Raw genomic sequence first — 16,892 nt, 5'->3', positions numbered from 1 at the left:
TATTTTACAATTACGAATGCAAGTTTGATTATATTATTCACAATTAGCAACAAATTTACATGAATCAATCCTGCTTCTGAAAAGAGCTGTAGTAATGTCTACAAAGATTATTTTATTTTATTCATTATTTTACGAAGATATAATAATTTATTTAAATTACCAAAATAAATTTTGCCTATTTCAAATTACAATCGCATGCGTATCGTATTTCTAAACGTCAGGTCTTAATATTAATCTATCATTGAGTAATTTTAATGAGTAATTACGTTCGCAAAATATTTAATAAATGTGCAATTACAACAAACTGTAACACGTAAATATACATGAGGTTTACCGATTCATGTACCTATATATGTACAATCAAAATAATACATACATAAATAAATTAGCAGCTTGCAAATATAAATAATAAATATAAATATACAAGTATTAATTTAAGTGCATGTGTGCTCATACATAATTATATATATTTACTTATATTTTTATTTTAATGTTTTTAACTAACATTTTCTTTATTACAGTAATTATATATGTGTCTTCCACTATCTGAAGATTTAATGAAATTTCGAAACGTTGACTATTAAATTAAAGATTACTAACCTAATACATTAATTAAACAAATTGAACTTTTTCACTCAGAACTACTCACTAGCATTTAATTTGATTAATATTTTCGAACTTTTAGCTTAGCAATTGAGTACATACGTTTCTTAAAACGTAAAATTTAAAATAAATAGTAGGAATTTTATGTTTCGAAGCATTGGCAATTTTATTTAAATATTAGATATATATACTGTTAAAAATGTACCGCATGACAAGCTAAAATATAAATTTTACACATTGATAAATATATAGGCTCGTGAACGAACTAGAGCAATATAAATAAATAACCGTAAAATTTGAAAAAAATACTAATTTAAAGGAACTATCTTTTAGACAACCATTAACTGAAAATATCGAATTAAAAATAAATAGGTTCCAGCTAATATTCTCCAAAATCAAAATAATAGTGTAAAGGTATATGATTTGAAATAAAAGCCAATATTACTACTATATTAAAAGTAGTTTTAGAAGAAAAGATTGAATCATTGAATCATTGAATTTATAACTTCATTTATATATATATATATATATATATATATATATACTGGCATACCCGGCCACGCACAATTAACAGTTTAGTTCAATACTATTGAACAGAAATGATTTGATTGATTAAAATTTATATCAATAAAAAAATAAATGAAAATGTTAAAATACAGTTTTGAATTACAGGGTAAATATTACAAAATTCATTATAAATAACTATGCGACTTTTTTACTTATAAATGTGTTAGGGTATAAACTACGAATTCTTCAAAATTTAAATATCCAAATACAAATAATCCGTCGAGATTATTGAATGATATTTTTTAATTTATATTTGGCAATAAGTGCCGAATAGGGTATAGCTCAAGTAAAAAAATCATATAGTTGTTTTTAATAAATTTTGTTATGTGTTTTGTTATTTCATTTATTTTGTAATTATTAACAATTAAAAAAAAACAGTAGTATTGAACTATATATGGTTCATCAGATTCAAATTTCAATTCGGTTGATTTTGATAAGAGATATATATTCAATGATTCAATCTTTTCCTCTAAAACTACTTTTCTATAGTAATTTTTTCAGTATTACTCTTCAGTTTTCAGTATTATTCTTCATACATTAATTTTTGAGACAACAGGAAAACCATAATAGGAAGAAAAAACTTATAAATTCCAACAAAAGAATGAGTTTCAATAAAAGAAATGCTACAACAAAGCACTCAAATTAACATTTTTACAAGTTACCAGCGCGTCTTACATATTACACCGGCTATAATTTTTTTTAGAAAGTGGTTTTATGACATACAACTCTTTTATTCGACACGTGCTTATGTAACACGGTCCCACTAATTTTAACAACAAACACTTTGTTTTAGAGTGAGCACTTCGACATTTATATTTACCATAAAACTAACTGAATTACACTGAAGTAACGTAAATAATAATGTAAGGAGAGCGATACCGGACCGCACTCGGCCGAAGGTGAAATAAAACTGAAAGTGAAGAGCGCCGTGCGATGATTGAGAGCTCGGCTTAGTGGACGTGAGGCGGCGGACGTGTCGAAGGAGAGAAATAGGGGAGGATGGCTGGGTTGATGGATCTTCAAATTTGAATAATAATATTTCAATCAAAAACTAGTGTGCGGTATCGTGTCTTAAGGCAAATTGCTGGAACTTCCGTAAAATATCTCATAATTTGATGTGCGTATGTACAATTATCACTTTTTACCGCCAAATGGCACTTTTTTAAACTTTTTCATATTAGATCTCTCACACACACATATCCATTTTTTCTGAGGTATGCCAAAATGTTCAGAAGGTTCTAAAACGTAAAGATTTGCAAAAAATTTTATATTAGATTTTTTTGCGATTACTAATAGTAATTTACTATAGCTTACCCTAGTAGTAGTAAAGAGCATTTTGCCTTAATTCAAGTTTCATGAACTTTTCTTCAGGTATACATATGGGCTTATTCTGCCGTAAAATAGACCAATGTTATAAAAAGGCTATGTTACATTCCAGTTTTCACTTTAATGATTTTTTATAATTCATCCGCTTATCGTAGGCCTATAATATTTTAGTATGTTGTCTTATACTACGAAATCTATCGGTTCATCAAAATCGTCGAAAAAATTTTAATATTTAATCAGGATGTTTTTTATAGAATCTGACGAGATCAATAACATTTGTAATACCCGCTTTATTTACGTCTGATTATTTAATGCAATGCTGATATGATTTAATATCTAAAACACATCTAAATTCCCGAAAAAGAAAATAAGTATTTAAGATAAAATATAAAATAGTTTAAAACGATTAGTTAAATATTATGAAGTAGTCTTAATATGATGCAAAAACTTACAAAATATAACTAACAGATTATACAAAAAAAAACAAATAATTTCTATTTAATCTCCAATTAAGAAGCGTGATTGAAACTTATCTCAATATTTTTAATTACCCATGATATGTTTTGAACATTTTTTAAAAAATAAAGAAAAAACAAGTTGCAAAATTAATCTCCATTCATATATACGTGATAATTTTCAGTTCAGTAGTCACGTTAATAAGATATCCAAACAGACATTGTATGGCAAATAATATATTGTGACCGATTCATAAGTACGAAGCATCAATATAGGAAAGGAAATTCTATGCGCAATCGGTAATGTTAATGTTGCGTAACAAATTTCATAAACAATGTATTATATCTGCTACCTGCATAATAATGCAAGTGGACAGGGCCGCCTCTTGCCCTGGATAAAAAAGAACTGGATTTATGGGCCGATTCTGTCGTACAACAGACCAATGTTATGGCAAAGCTATGTTATGAAGAACTTTCCATACTAAATATTGTCAAAAGCTACGTGGTGCTGTGCAATCAGGCGATTTTCTCAGGTTGTCAGATAGACAACCTAACCTAGAAACCGCACAAATGTCATAAAAACGATCTTAGATAACAGGGTCTTTCTGACCCAGCTTCATAACATACAAGTGACGTTGCAGTTTATGTGCAAAACTACTGAAAGCACAGCAAATACATGACATTTTGACAGTATTCAGTATAATTCAGTAGCATAATGTATGGAAGTTAAACCATAACAATATTTTGTTACCCCAAGATGTCCTTAATTAATATAATGAAAAGCCTTCAAACTAGTTATATCATAATGAATTAATCATTATTTAATTACAATTACAATTTTCAACATTTTTACATTAGCATATTAAAGAAAATGTCGATCTTTGAATTCTTTGTATATACATATACATATAAGTATTAAGTTTGTATATTTCTCAGTAAGAGAGAAATCTCCGCCGAGGATAAAACAATTACACTATTTTATGACAAGAACTATTACATTTCATTAATTTTCTTAACTGCAAGTGCGCTATTTATAATTTATCCATTGTTGCAGAACATAATTGCAAATAATTTTGAAACGGAGATGTCCTAATAGTATTGCATACAACATTTATAGATGATATTACAACATTCAATTAACCTTATAGACAGATTTTTTATATTTTTTATATTGAAATAAATAAATAATAAATAAAATATTTTCCATGTGGCATATGGTATATATTAAATTGGCATTTAACATGATTGATTCATAATAAATGCATTCTTATGAGAAATAATATTTAAATAATAATTATAAATAATTACTATTAATCAATGATCATGTTCTATTCAAATTCATAAATTAATAATATTACAGAATTGTTTCCTGAAGAATTAAAAGTCTAAATCAATTCTGAATCAATGGCTAGTCATCAAGTATATGGTGGGAATTTCAGAAACAGTTAACCATTATATAATTTTTTAGGAAGCTCAATGTGATTATATTTTTATTTTCAGTTCAAACCTGTTAACCTTCGATTTTTTTGGAATTTCTAAGTAAGCAGCACGTGCCACATCGCTTTTAATTGTTATAAAATAACTTGTAAAGCGATAATACTATATATATATATATATATATATATATTTAGTAAATGAAAATTTTGATGTACACACATAGTAAATATGAGTTAAATCATGCCATCATTTAACGGTCTATCAAGCTACAGAACTAAATCTTGCAATATATTATTAAATCAAGCATATTTTATTTTAATTTAGTATTTATTAAAGTTCATAAGATAAAGTAAGTTTTTATTTTAACAAATTTTTATTAAATATTGCGGCGTGACGAGCTGATAGTCTCATTGCTGAAGATTTTATATAAGATTGTATCTAAATGTATTTTTAATAAGTCAAAGATGCTGCATTTAGCTTACGTAATATAAAAAAATAACAATAGAATAACAGATTCATTTTTGTTATCATAAATTTTCTAATTCTATACGACAAGGTTCTCAACTTTTAATTATAGCGAACTTATACTCAATTTTGTGAAAAATATGGCTATATATTTTTTTGAATTTTTTTTTTATTTATACGAACGAACGAAAATTATCATTTTTCTTGAAATCTGCTAAACGCTAGATTATATATTTTAGAGAACCTGCGTACTATTCACAATTACAAATATTTAATCCAATGTTTATAAAAATCAAAAAATAAATTTTACATTTTTAACTTTCCGTAGGGTACGTTATAGTAATAGCAAAAAATCAAAAATAAACATTTTTATATATCTTTATGTTTCAAAGATTTCTGAACATTTTTCTGAACATTTTCGAGAACATAGATCAACCGATTTGAATGATTCAAAAAACATTTGGCAGATTCAGCGTTTCCGGAGATCCAGTGAAAGAAGTAAAAATAATGCCATTTGACGCCTAAAATGATCATTAGCCATATGCACATCATATCAGGTATTTTATAAGCTATGCCGCCGATTGCTTTAAAACGTTCCAAATTTCAAAACATTTTTTTTAAATCTCTAACAGATTATGAATCTTGTCTCCCACAATGGGAATCGATGTAATACTGAAATTGCGCCTCAGTGAATGACTGAATTGCAATCAGTCACCGTAAATGGGCAACGCATGCGTGAGTAACCTTGATAGTATGCAATCAGATATTGTGCATAATGAATCAACTGCAGGAAAATTGCAATGGACCTTGGAAGTATAACAGATTTACCTAAATTTACAGAAATGAATGGAAATATACAGCCACCCAAAACGGTTCGCTAAGATTTCTGTACAATTTGCAATCAGACAAAGAAAAGTGGCATCCCATGCCAATCAAGTAGATTGATTTTAATCTATCTGAACGCAAATTAATTTCCTATTTCAATTTGATTTTTATTACCCAACACTAATTTCCATTACACATCGGGTTTTCTAATACGAGATAAAAATATTTTTTTAATAAGCTGTTTTTACAATTAGCCGATATATTCTAAATGCGATTATATCCTAAACCTTCAATTACAAATTTGCAATCAGCACTTTAGCTCGTGATAAGTTTTAATATTAGTTATCAAATTCAAATTACCATATTGTTATTCGTTTAAAATTAATATGCCGTCTGTTATGCAAATAATTACCTAAATATTTATATCCAATTTACAATGCATGGCCTAAGCGATTTTGATGCAAATTGTATGCAAAGTACATTTTAATTTTTAGTGGCTAAATTATTTTTTAAAAACCAATAATATTTTAATAATTTGCGATATGCAAAAACAAAAAGTAAATAATCGACAAAATATATAATAAGGCAGCTAAAATAAAACATAGTAGAATTTGTTCTAGCAACAAATAAAACTAAGTATGTACTTAGTTATACTAGTCCATCTTATCTTTCCTTTCCAGAAAACAAAAATAATAAGTCAATTTCCTGGCAAAAACAACATTTTTCGGCAAGTTAAGAACTAGTTTGGTGTCCAAAAATACGCAATTAATAATACATAAGAAGATGTATGACAAATATAAATTAACAGATACCAAAGTGATAAACAAACAGCATTCAAAGTTAATTAAACGAATTGCAGTATATAAAAATAAAAATATTTCTTCGGCAATATTGAATTTCCATATAGTAGAACGTTCATGTTAGAAATGTTTTCAATTGTTCATATTGTGCATAAGCTATTGTCATTTATAAAAACCATAACATCGCTTATTTGAACAATGGCATCGTTTCTAAACAATCGTTATTATATCTGATAGAACATAAAATAATAATCGCTAGATTTATTCTCTACATTTGAATTAACTCTATATATACAATAGTATAGAAACATTGATAAATTATATTATAACAGAATATTGCAAAAGAATAGAAAAATGATCGAAAAAGTTATTCGAACCTAAGTTAGTATTTGCTTTTGAATTTTTAAAATATTTAACGGACTATAGATATTGCATTTTTCTTCTAATTATAAAGAAAATAACCGTAAAAAACTAACGGAAAAAGCTTTCAAATCTTGGAGTAATTAGTAAATCAGTACAGACATCTTTGAAGAAAAATCAGAAAAATACCTTTCTAGAAAAAATTATTACTATTGTCCATCGGGTTGCCATTTTGGCAGCCATTACATAAGCCTGTCCTTTAACTATGTAACGGGATTTAGAAACTATGCTTTCGGAACGATCATGGCCGCTGCAACCATGGTAACGATAATCCTGAGCGTAACTTTGCCGAAACAATTATGGCCGCTGATCGTAAGGAAAAGGACAGCCTTAGGAAAAGGACAACTATGGGTCACGCTTTTACAAATGGCGTGACATGTTTCTATGGTAATAGAAATTAGCAGAGTTTGTTTTATCAAAACAAATATGGCTGTTCACCCGGGTAACGATCTAATTTTTGTTTAAAGAATCAACGATTATCAACCAATAAAAAGTCAAAGATAAGTGCGTTTTAGGCGATACTTGAAATGCTCATATTATTTTCAATCGCATCTTGTGCATTATTATTACTATATTACTTTACGATTAACATGCAATATGATTTTTCCATATAAACTTAAATAATAAACAAGATTATAAAATTAGCTTTATTAATCCGTCAAAAACGACAAATCGCGAAGTATACCAATTTATTGCATACAAGATCTTGTTCGGATCACGTGAGTTATGCAACGCGTTGTATGAGTAACTTGCATGGCAAGTATTATATCACATAAAAACGAATAAAATTTCTAAAGAAAGAACAGTAAAAATATTTATTATATAATGAACTAGATCGGTATGCATATAATTTCTTTGTTTCGAGGCGTTATTGTGTTTTAATTATTATTTTATGTGACAAGAGTATGTTAATTATGAAGGAATCCATGTTGGTGTTATATTATTTCGTTATTTCATGTCAGATTAGTAACCATATTTTTTATTTTTTTATTGATATAGCAATACAGGATAAGAACTATTACTTTTGGAAGCATATTGCTACCTATATTTCCAAGTGAAAATCCTTTTTGACATCAGGTTGCTTTATTTAGACGGATATCAAATCTGATTAAAATCCCATAGCTCTAATCACTTACTCACAGGCAAGCTTGTGTTTATTATAAGTCCAATCTATTTTATGTTGACTCAGATTTTGACCAACATAGCAATTCTTACAAAAATTATTCCTAACATTCAAATTTTCCTTAATATTCTATTTTACCTATTATCATCCCGATTCGAACAACCTGTTGTCAAGCAGTAGTGACAACAGTTTTCACTTAGAAATATAGATAACAATATGATTTTAAAGGAAAATATCCCTGATCTGGCATTGCTGCATCAATAAATAGACGCCCTATTTCAGAAATGGTAATGATTATTTGACAAAGAGATGAGCAACATGTTTGGATTGCCATCTGATGTAGAACCAACTAGTGTTAAATCAAATCGGCCCAACAGCTTATAGGTCTTTTTTGAGTTCTGATTGCTGTTCAAAATAATAATTAATTCATTCCTGAGTTATAATCTCCAAGATTTATGCATTTTATCAAAACCAACCTAACTGATCCACATAATTCAAAGCCAGCATAAAGATATAATTGTATTCTTCCGCTTTGATAATCAACTTACTTACCGTAACAACCAGTAAATTATCAATTAAGGATGCAAAAACTAAAACAGCTTCTATTAATGACTAATCAACCAGTGGAAAAATTTATGCTGTATAATATTATTTAGTATCCTAGATAAGTGTAAATAATGTCGCGGTCAAATAAATACGTTGCAAAATGTTTCGCCAATGAAGTGTTTTAATAAACAAACAATACGCAGATTGTGAGAAACAAATGATACATGAGATATTAAAATGTTTGTGCTAATATCTATTGTTGTGAAACATGTTTGTGATATATTGTGTTTACATTGTTAAAACAAAATAAAAAAAGTTCAATGCCCACATTTAGCAGAACTTTCGAAACAATGTTTGAAAACCCTGAACTAAAGACCTTTGCTCTATAGAGACTTGGATAAAAACACCCTTAAAAATAAGACAGTAAGGAGCATGTGTAAAAATTAGTTAAATGTTAAAAGCTCAGCATGAATTTTAATAAATAACTTCTAACATAGTGACGGGAATAGCTCAGTCAGTAGCCTGCCCGACTCACACGCCAACAATCCTCTGATCAATACTGAGGCAATAACACAAAATTTTTGAAATGTTGAGTTGAGTTGAAATTGCATAAAAGTAGAAGTAAGAAATAGAATTTGAAAGTAGTTATTTTAAAATTAAATAGAATTTAAACTACTGAGTTCAATTTGATTAAAATTAAAAGTAAGAAGAAAAGCAAGATTAGAATTTGTGGAGATCAGATTTAGAAAAGAAGAATGAAGCATCGGTTGTAAAGTTTAAACAAAAGAAAATTGTGGATAGAACAGGATATATTCAAAAATAGTATAAAACACATAGAATTATGTATATGAGAGAACATATATAAAGATAGTATAGAATATAAAAATATATATGTTGTAGGTGACTAAGTGCTCTAGGTGAGTGAGGACAATGAAAAAGAAATTAGACCTAAATTTTCAAGCCCGTTCAAAATGTTCACGAGAGAGTGAAACTTGGAACCTTGTATTGCGAGACAAAAGCTCTTACCAAAAATGCACGGGCAAGCTTAAGTAAATAAAATAGAAAGTGTTTTTTTTAAGTATCGTATAAAACCAATACCAAGTTCGGTAATTAATGTGTATCAAGTAGAACAATATTACCTGCGCGAAATATCATTACTACTAAACGTTATCATTTATCTGAAATGTTATCTCATTTTATACTACGAGCTACAGGTTGAACTTCTGATAAGGTACTTGGAATGGAACATACCTTACTCACTATATCTGCTCTACATGACTAACAGAATACTATATCAAAAGACAAAGGTATATTTAAAACACCAAAATTACCATTGTGTAGTAATAATATTTTATGTCAAGTGTAAAAAAATGTTTGGCGATGCAAAATGATTAACAAGAATTCAAAGTGACATCAATGCTAAGAATTAATTTAGGTTAAGCGCGAGGAATTGTTTAAATACAATCCGATGTTGAATTGTAAAATGGACAGAAAAAGTAACTATGTGTTTAGAAGTGTTGTGTGTTATTTTTGTAATGAACAGTTTCCAGAAGAACAATTACAGGTAAAACAGATAGTTGACATTTATTTTCTGAAAAATCTCGATGAGGACTTACCTCAGAAGAAAATAGAAATAACTTTATTATTTATATTAATCTTTATTATTTTTGCTTTATTATCTGAAAATGATAAATTTGAAAGTTCAAAATTATATATTAACCTAATACTTTAATGCCAATTAGCTATGTATAGTTTATTTTTTCAATGCCTTAAGAAAACGTAAAGAATTAAAATATAATGTTATTTAGACATACATACATGCTGGAAACCTCACATATGTTCAAATGCATATAAAAATATTATTATACTAAGAAAATTTTTGTTGATTTTATTCTAAGTATGCCAATATATATATATATATATATATATATATATATAATTAGAACGATATTTTTATCATTAATATGAAATGAGTCAACTTTTATCTAGTTAATTTGTTGATACCGGAGAGCTTCCCATAATGAAGCAATTTGTGATGATATAATCAAAAATATTTGGCACTTGAAGAATTCAGATATTCAGATATAAAGATATTATATAATGTATAAGTTTGTATATTAACGAAAATATATTTGATACATGTTTTCAAATCGTGGTCTATTGGTAACAACTACTATATTCATAGCGCCGTCTATTATTTAAAGTTTAATTTTTTATATATTCATCCGCATAAAAGCTCTACAATGTATTATAAAGACAATATCTTTCCTTCTATTTTTGTCAATTTGATGTTTTTTGCATTTTTTATACTTATTTGTATAGCAATCAGAATTTTTCTAACTGTTTTATTCAAAATTGTAATGTATCTTATACTGCCTAGCAAGTCAATCTAGTGGTTGTTCATTCTCTTCGTGATAAAATATTTCACTTTAGATACTTGTAAAGTCATATCATATAATATATATCAAAATCTCAAATTTGGATAGAAACATATAATATGCCTAAAAAACAAATTTGGGCATATCTTTTCCAGTGTAACGACTGCTTGATATCAGATATAAATCTCATATATTTCCATTTTTATATTTTATTAATATTACTTTTATATAACCCAGGATCACGTAAAGCAATGCAGCCTGGTGTTGGAGCCATGCGAGCGCGGTTGCGCCGCCTGGCTCCAACGACGACACCTGGAGCTGCACGCGGCGGAATGTCCAAGGAAAAAGAAAAATTCTACCTCTTCCCTACAACAGAACACACACATATCTGGACCATCTGGAGATGACGATTATACCGAATATGCCCCTACCTTGGTCTTATTACAACAATCTGTTTCTTCATTAAGGTAAGAAATGGTAATAGAAATATGTATAAAATTTAGAGGTAACATATCTTAATAAATTACTGCAACAATTACTTGTTAGTAATTTATATCATAACAATTTTCATCATGCTTGAAATAGGGTAAAAATTCTTTAACCTAATTTTTAAATCACATTTTTTAAATATATAACTGTAAAATACAAACGTTTTTAAAAAAACTCATAAAAGATATTTTATAAAAGGTGCATTACAATGCATTTGCAGACGCTCATTCATTCGCAAACATAATTTGAATAAATATTAATTATGTTTATTGTTCAAATATTATTCTTTGCGAATCACATACTCGAATGTTCATTCACCTCATTCATATATTCACAAAAGAAAATTATTTACTAAAGTGATAGCAGATCTAAATTATTGCCAAAATAAATTTTTCAAATATCCGTTCATTATGGAATAGTTAAGACATTGATAGAATTATGTGTTGATTAAAAATAGTTTTCGAGTGATAATTTCAGCGTTGCAAACGGATGTATAATATTTACTTATTTGTCTATATTGATATTTGGATGTATTTTCAAATATTTGGAATTCAAAATTTGCAAACGCATTGATTTGTATTTGCAATGTTTCAAATTTTGTCGATGAAGATAATTTTTGATCCAAAAAATTATGAAGATAGTAGATAATTTCCATTTAAGAAGATAGTTAAGTCATTCATCTAGGCGAATAAAATATTAAATTTCAATCAAGTTATTAGCATACTAATTATACCAAGTGCTATTGTAATAATAATATTACCAAAATGAATACAATTTTCGTTCAGACCTATAAAATTTTTCAAAATTGAGGGGATATTCTAAAATTAAACCGATTGCTCTTGATTAGAATACTAAATATCTATTCAGCAAAATAAATTTTCATTTTTTTTTCATCTATATAATTATAGATCGGCCTTCAATGAAGAGCTAAGACAACGATTGAAAATGATAACAGATCTGGGTCAACTCCAAAAACGGTTCCAACAATCCGAAAGTTGGAGTACTGACGTTCAAGGAGTTTTAGATACTTTAAGAAGGAGTCTGGACAGGATCGTCCATGATAATGAATCAGCCAGAGTACACAATCACACAAATGTCGAAAAAATTGCCATGAGATGCCAGGTAATATAAAAATTTTGGTTGATAAATATTATAAGTTTTAGTATGCCTTGATATAATATTTATCAAATTATTTTTCCTTTATAGTTATTCGAAGAGTGGAAAATGGAAGTTGATATGAGATTAGATGGATTAAGAAATATGATACTAGATGAAGAAAACCAAAGAAACCAAGTCGAGGTCGTATTAAACGGACAGGATAAAAAACTTCGCAGAGTAAATGAGTTAGGTAAAGTATATTTCTGTATGAGTTTCATACCAATCAAAGTAATGACCATTTTTCTAATAAACTATAGAAGGAAATTACAGAAGTACTTATTTCTTTATCATATAATTTATCTAAAACATAATGTCTTATAAAACCCGCTTCATTATTTTTATTTCTATTACTATATAATTTCCATTTTTCAGCAGAACAAGACATGGATCTCATACGACAATCAGTAATACAATTACAAAAAGATGCCCAAAAAACGAGACGAGAAGTGGCTTCCAACTTTTATGAAGATCATACGAAAACGGCAGACGAGTTGGACAAACAAAAAGCTCGAATAGCTTCTTTTTTATACGAATTGAAATCTATGAAAAGCACAGTTCAAGATAATACAGATATTTTGGATAAATTAAGTCGGCAATTGGTTAAACAAGAGAGATTGGTGGCGCAATTGTCACAACAGATAAAAGATGCAGAAGATGCAAGGGCCTTCCATAAGGCTTTGAGTGAACCGGTTAATGGAACGGGTGAGATGGTTAGCTTTTATAATATTAATATTTTATTAAGGACATTTTTCATAAATAAACCACTTTTCTTGATATAATATTTTCAGTAGTCTTTCAAGACCATAAACTCTATCAAACATACTGAGTTTCATCAAAGTCGCCTATTTTTACCAAAATTAATTACGACGAACAGCACAGCCCAACTTTACCAAAAAACTGATCAGCGCTATTCCCAACTATTTATTTTTCGAAGTTTTTAAATTTTCAAAGCCAGTTTTTTTAAATTTCAAAACCAGTTCCGGTTTATTGCAAAAAATTAAGTAAAGAAATTGCACTTCCCTGCTAATTCTATAGAAACGGCTCGGCTTCAACCAGATTTCTTGGAACCAAGCACATCAATATAAATTTTCTTAGAAAATATAAAAAAGAAACTTTTCATTTTGCCAATTTTCTAAGTATGTATAAAAGTTGTTAGAATTGTTAGAAAGCTCGCGTAAAAATGTTATATAAAAATGTATTTAAAATTTTTACTAGTAAAAATATGTTCAAAATAAAATTTATACTATAAACACTGACCTTGTCCCGGATGCATCCATCTGCATTTCATAATGTTGCTTCGAAATGTAATGTTCATTTTCCATCTTTTTAAACGAAACCACTGAAAAAATAAAAAAATACAATCATACTTTGAAAACTTTGTGAAATCTTACTTTCGCATTTCACATTCAAAAGAAGTATATTTATCATATAGCTTAAGCTATAAATATATATAATAAATCTAATTAGATTTATTAACTTGAAACCAAATAGATAAATATAATTTAAAGTCCTTTTAATTTTTTGAGAAATTCCAACACAATATTAAATAATTTTGCATGTTCCATCTAATTATAAATTATACGCCACAAACATTATGGAAATCTTCGCCCTACGTAAGCATATTATTTTTATTACGTCCAATCAGCTAGTTAATTCTCATATATATTTACAACAAACAGGAAAATGCTATGTCTGCTATCTGGACAAAACATCAATTATATAATAATAATCATCATATAATCAAATGTACTAGACAGAACATATAATTTGTAAAGAAGTTAACATGACTTATGTCAATAAAATAACTTATGAGAATTAATCACATTAATCTTATGTATCACAAGCATCAGCATGACATCGATTAAAGTGTATAAAGATAAACCGGTAATTTAATCCAAATTATCAATTTTTTCCGCATTCAACATATAAGAATTTATATATATAAATATATATATATATATATATATATATATATATATATATGTGTGTGTGTATATTATAAAACAAACTTTTCTAAATTTCGAGAAATCACATGCTACCCTTTTAATATTTTAACAGAATTGTTAGAGTTTTATAACCATCGATTTTTTTCTGATGGTAATTTTGTTTTTCTCAGTTCATTATTATATTAATGTTTAAGGAATTACAAAATATTGTCATTATTATATTAATTATTTATATTATAATATTGTATAGGGCACATGGTATGGAGAATTGAGAATTACAAAGAAAAGTTAACAGATGCAAAAGCTAATAAAACAATATTGAGCAGTCCTACATTTTGCAGTACAAAATTTGGATATGTTCTAAGAGTATGTATTTTTTTATATTTTAAATTAATTATTAATTGTAAATTAATATAATATCATAAATATATAAATGAAAAATCTGATTCCTATTATGAAGTTCTATATATTAACAATTTTTATTTAAATCTGTTAAATAAATATAAAACTGCAAACTTTGAATGCGATTCTACGAATTCAATTAAGTTGAAAACTGAAGCCAAGAATAAAATTACATAAAGGTTTTGGCTTTGGTTTTTTAAAACATTGACGACAGAATTTTCAGTTAGTAGACGAACAGATAATTCATCAAGCAAATCTAATCAACGCAATTTTATTAAACAGTTTACATTTTTGAAATTGTTGAGATAGTTTTACATTGACAAAAGCCAAAATTTGAGTCTCCATACTGCGTCCAAAATTTGTGTCGAATGATAAAAATGACTTGAATCATCGAAAACACTAAATTCACGAAATGACATGCTAAAAGCTCAAATTGTCATTAATAATTCCATTTTTCTAGATGGAGTTACACATTAACGGTAACGGCAAATGGCGAGGAAGACACATGACATGCGGCTTACAAGTCTTACCTGGCCCTTGGGATTCGATACTACCTTGGCCTTGCGTTCTACCGGTTGAAGTCACTTTACGAAATCAATCAAAAAATCCTGAGGTAAATTAACCACATTTCAACTCCACTAATGGGAAAATAAAAAATATTATTTTTAGGTGAAAAATGTAACAAAAACGTTGATGGCGAAGAGATCAGAACCTTCAAACACTACAGAAGCAGCTAATCAACTAGTTTTCTTTCCGCACGAAATGGTAAAACAAGAAGGCTATGTGGTGAACGATGTAATGTTTCTAGAAGTTCGAGTTAGGAAACAAAAACGAGATTTGAAATAGCAATTTGTTGTCAATCGTTATTTTTCATTAGTCTCTCTTATCCGATATAAATATAAACTTGCAAACGTAGATTAGAGATTTTGTAAATATAATGTTAAATATAAGAATTTTTTCGAATAAATAATATTCAAAAGCTCAAATAAACTTTTATTTTGGGTTAACGAAGTCAATGAACTGTTCCAAATTACAAAATTAAAATTCGGTAAATGTACGCCCGTATCATGATTTTAAGGAACGATAAGAGTATCAGTAAATGATCTGTTTATATAAAAGCAACAATCAAATTCTGGCCAACATTAGTTTAAGCTGACTAAACAAAAAAATAAGTTGCTTAGTGAATTTCGTTTGTAACTGTAATCGAAATATATAATATAGTAAGTATTACTATCTGTACAAATAGTGAAATACATCATGGGTAAAAATTCATTAAAAAACTTCGCTGTAGTATCAGCTAATAATAGTGATCATTTTTATTTTATTTATTTGTATTTACAAAAAACAATTGAATAACTAAACATAAATATCCTGAAAAAAACATAACTAAAATAAAAAGAATAAAACAGAAAACTTTGTTTAATAAATTTATTTTATGTATATACATTTATTTATTATTTAACCTGAAATTCTAAAAGTGCTTAGATTACTCTTATTTTATGTGCTTCTCAATAAGCATATAGTTAAAAAAAACTTAAACTTACTTCATGTTGTTATTTGAGGTTGAACTATCTCAGCGTGAATCTTTGGTATTCATAGATATTTCATTATTAATTAAAAATTTATATCCATATTTCCTTTTAGCCTGCAACTTACCAAAATGCCAACCATTCGCTTCTTCGTTGTTCTATCATTAGCAGTAGCTTGCCTCCACCTCTGTCTCGCAGATGATTTAACCAATTTCTTCCTGAAGGCTTCAAAGAGTGTTCCCAGAATTGGTAGAAGATCAGAGAATGATTTGCTGGAACAACTGACTGATTTGCTGCAGATCGAAAACAGTCCAGGAATTTCTAGACGAGGGGTAGGTATAATAGACCACAATTCTTAAAGTTAGATAGAGCTAATTTGTGAAGAGATAATACTAGTTGTAAAGAAATTTCTGCAAATTATTA

General features: G+C 27.8%; 2 protein-coding genes across 2 annotated transcripts in view; one reads left to right on the top strand and one right to left on the bottom strand.

Moving 5' to 3' along the window:
* The window catches only part of LOC113383066 (ATP-binding cassette sub-family A member 1), a 49,023-nt gene that overhangs the window by 29,149 nt on the left and 2,982 nt on the right, over positions 1-16,892 (bottom strand). The window contains exon 2 of the mRNA XM_026621316.1: positions 13,850-13,931. The gene's annotated coding sequence lies outside the window, so the exon portion shown is untranslated. The remainder of the gene's footprint in view (positions 1-13,849; positions 13,932-16,892) is intronic.
* On the top strand, positions 10,051-15,848 carry LOC113383064 (TNF receptor-associated factor 3). The gene is made up of 8 exons (XM_026621314.1): positions 10,051-10,131; positions 11,183-11,412; positions 12,343-12,556; positions 12,641-12,782; positions 12,965-13,294; positions 14,789-14,904; positions 15,401-15,553; positions 15,610-15,848. The coding sequence occupies exons 1-8, from the start codon at positions 10,051-10,053 to the stop codon at positions 15,784-15,786; spliced, it is 1,443 nt and encodes a 480-aa protein (XP_026477099.1). The 3' UTR covers positions 15,787-15,848.

The sequence above is a fragment of the Ctenocephalides felis genome, unplaced genomic scaffold, assembly GCF_003426905.1.
Source record: "Ctenocephalides felis isolate EL2017-DRISC unplaced genomic scaffold, ASM342690v1 CF-g0.4_SCAFFOLD_03570, whole genome shotgun sequence".
NCBI classification, from domain to species: domain Eukaryota; kingdom Metazoa; phylum Arthropoda; class Insecta; order Siphonaptera; family Pulicidae; genus Ctenocephalides; species Ctenocephalides felis.
This window is presented reverse-complemented; position numbering and strand designations above follow the sequence as displayed.

What these genes read in the sequence shown, in the direction of transcription:
- LOC113383064 (XM_026621314.1), top strand. Translation starts at nt 10,051, where the DNA reads ATGGACAGAAAAAGTAACTATGTGTTTAGAAGTGTTGTGTGTTATTTT. An exon ending in CAATCTGTTTCTTCATTAAG is followed by an intron (nt 11,413 to 12,342) that starts GTAAGAAATGGT and finishes ATATAATTATAG; the next exon opens with ATCGGCCTTCAATGAAGAGC. An exon ending in AAATTGCCATGAGATGCCAG is followed by an intron (nt 12,557 to 12,640) that starts GTAATATAAAAA and finishes TTTCCTTTATAG; the next exon opens with TTATTCGAAGAGTGGAAAAT.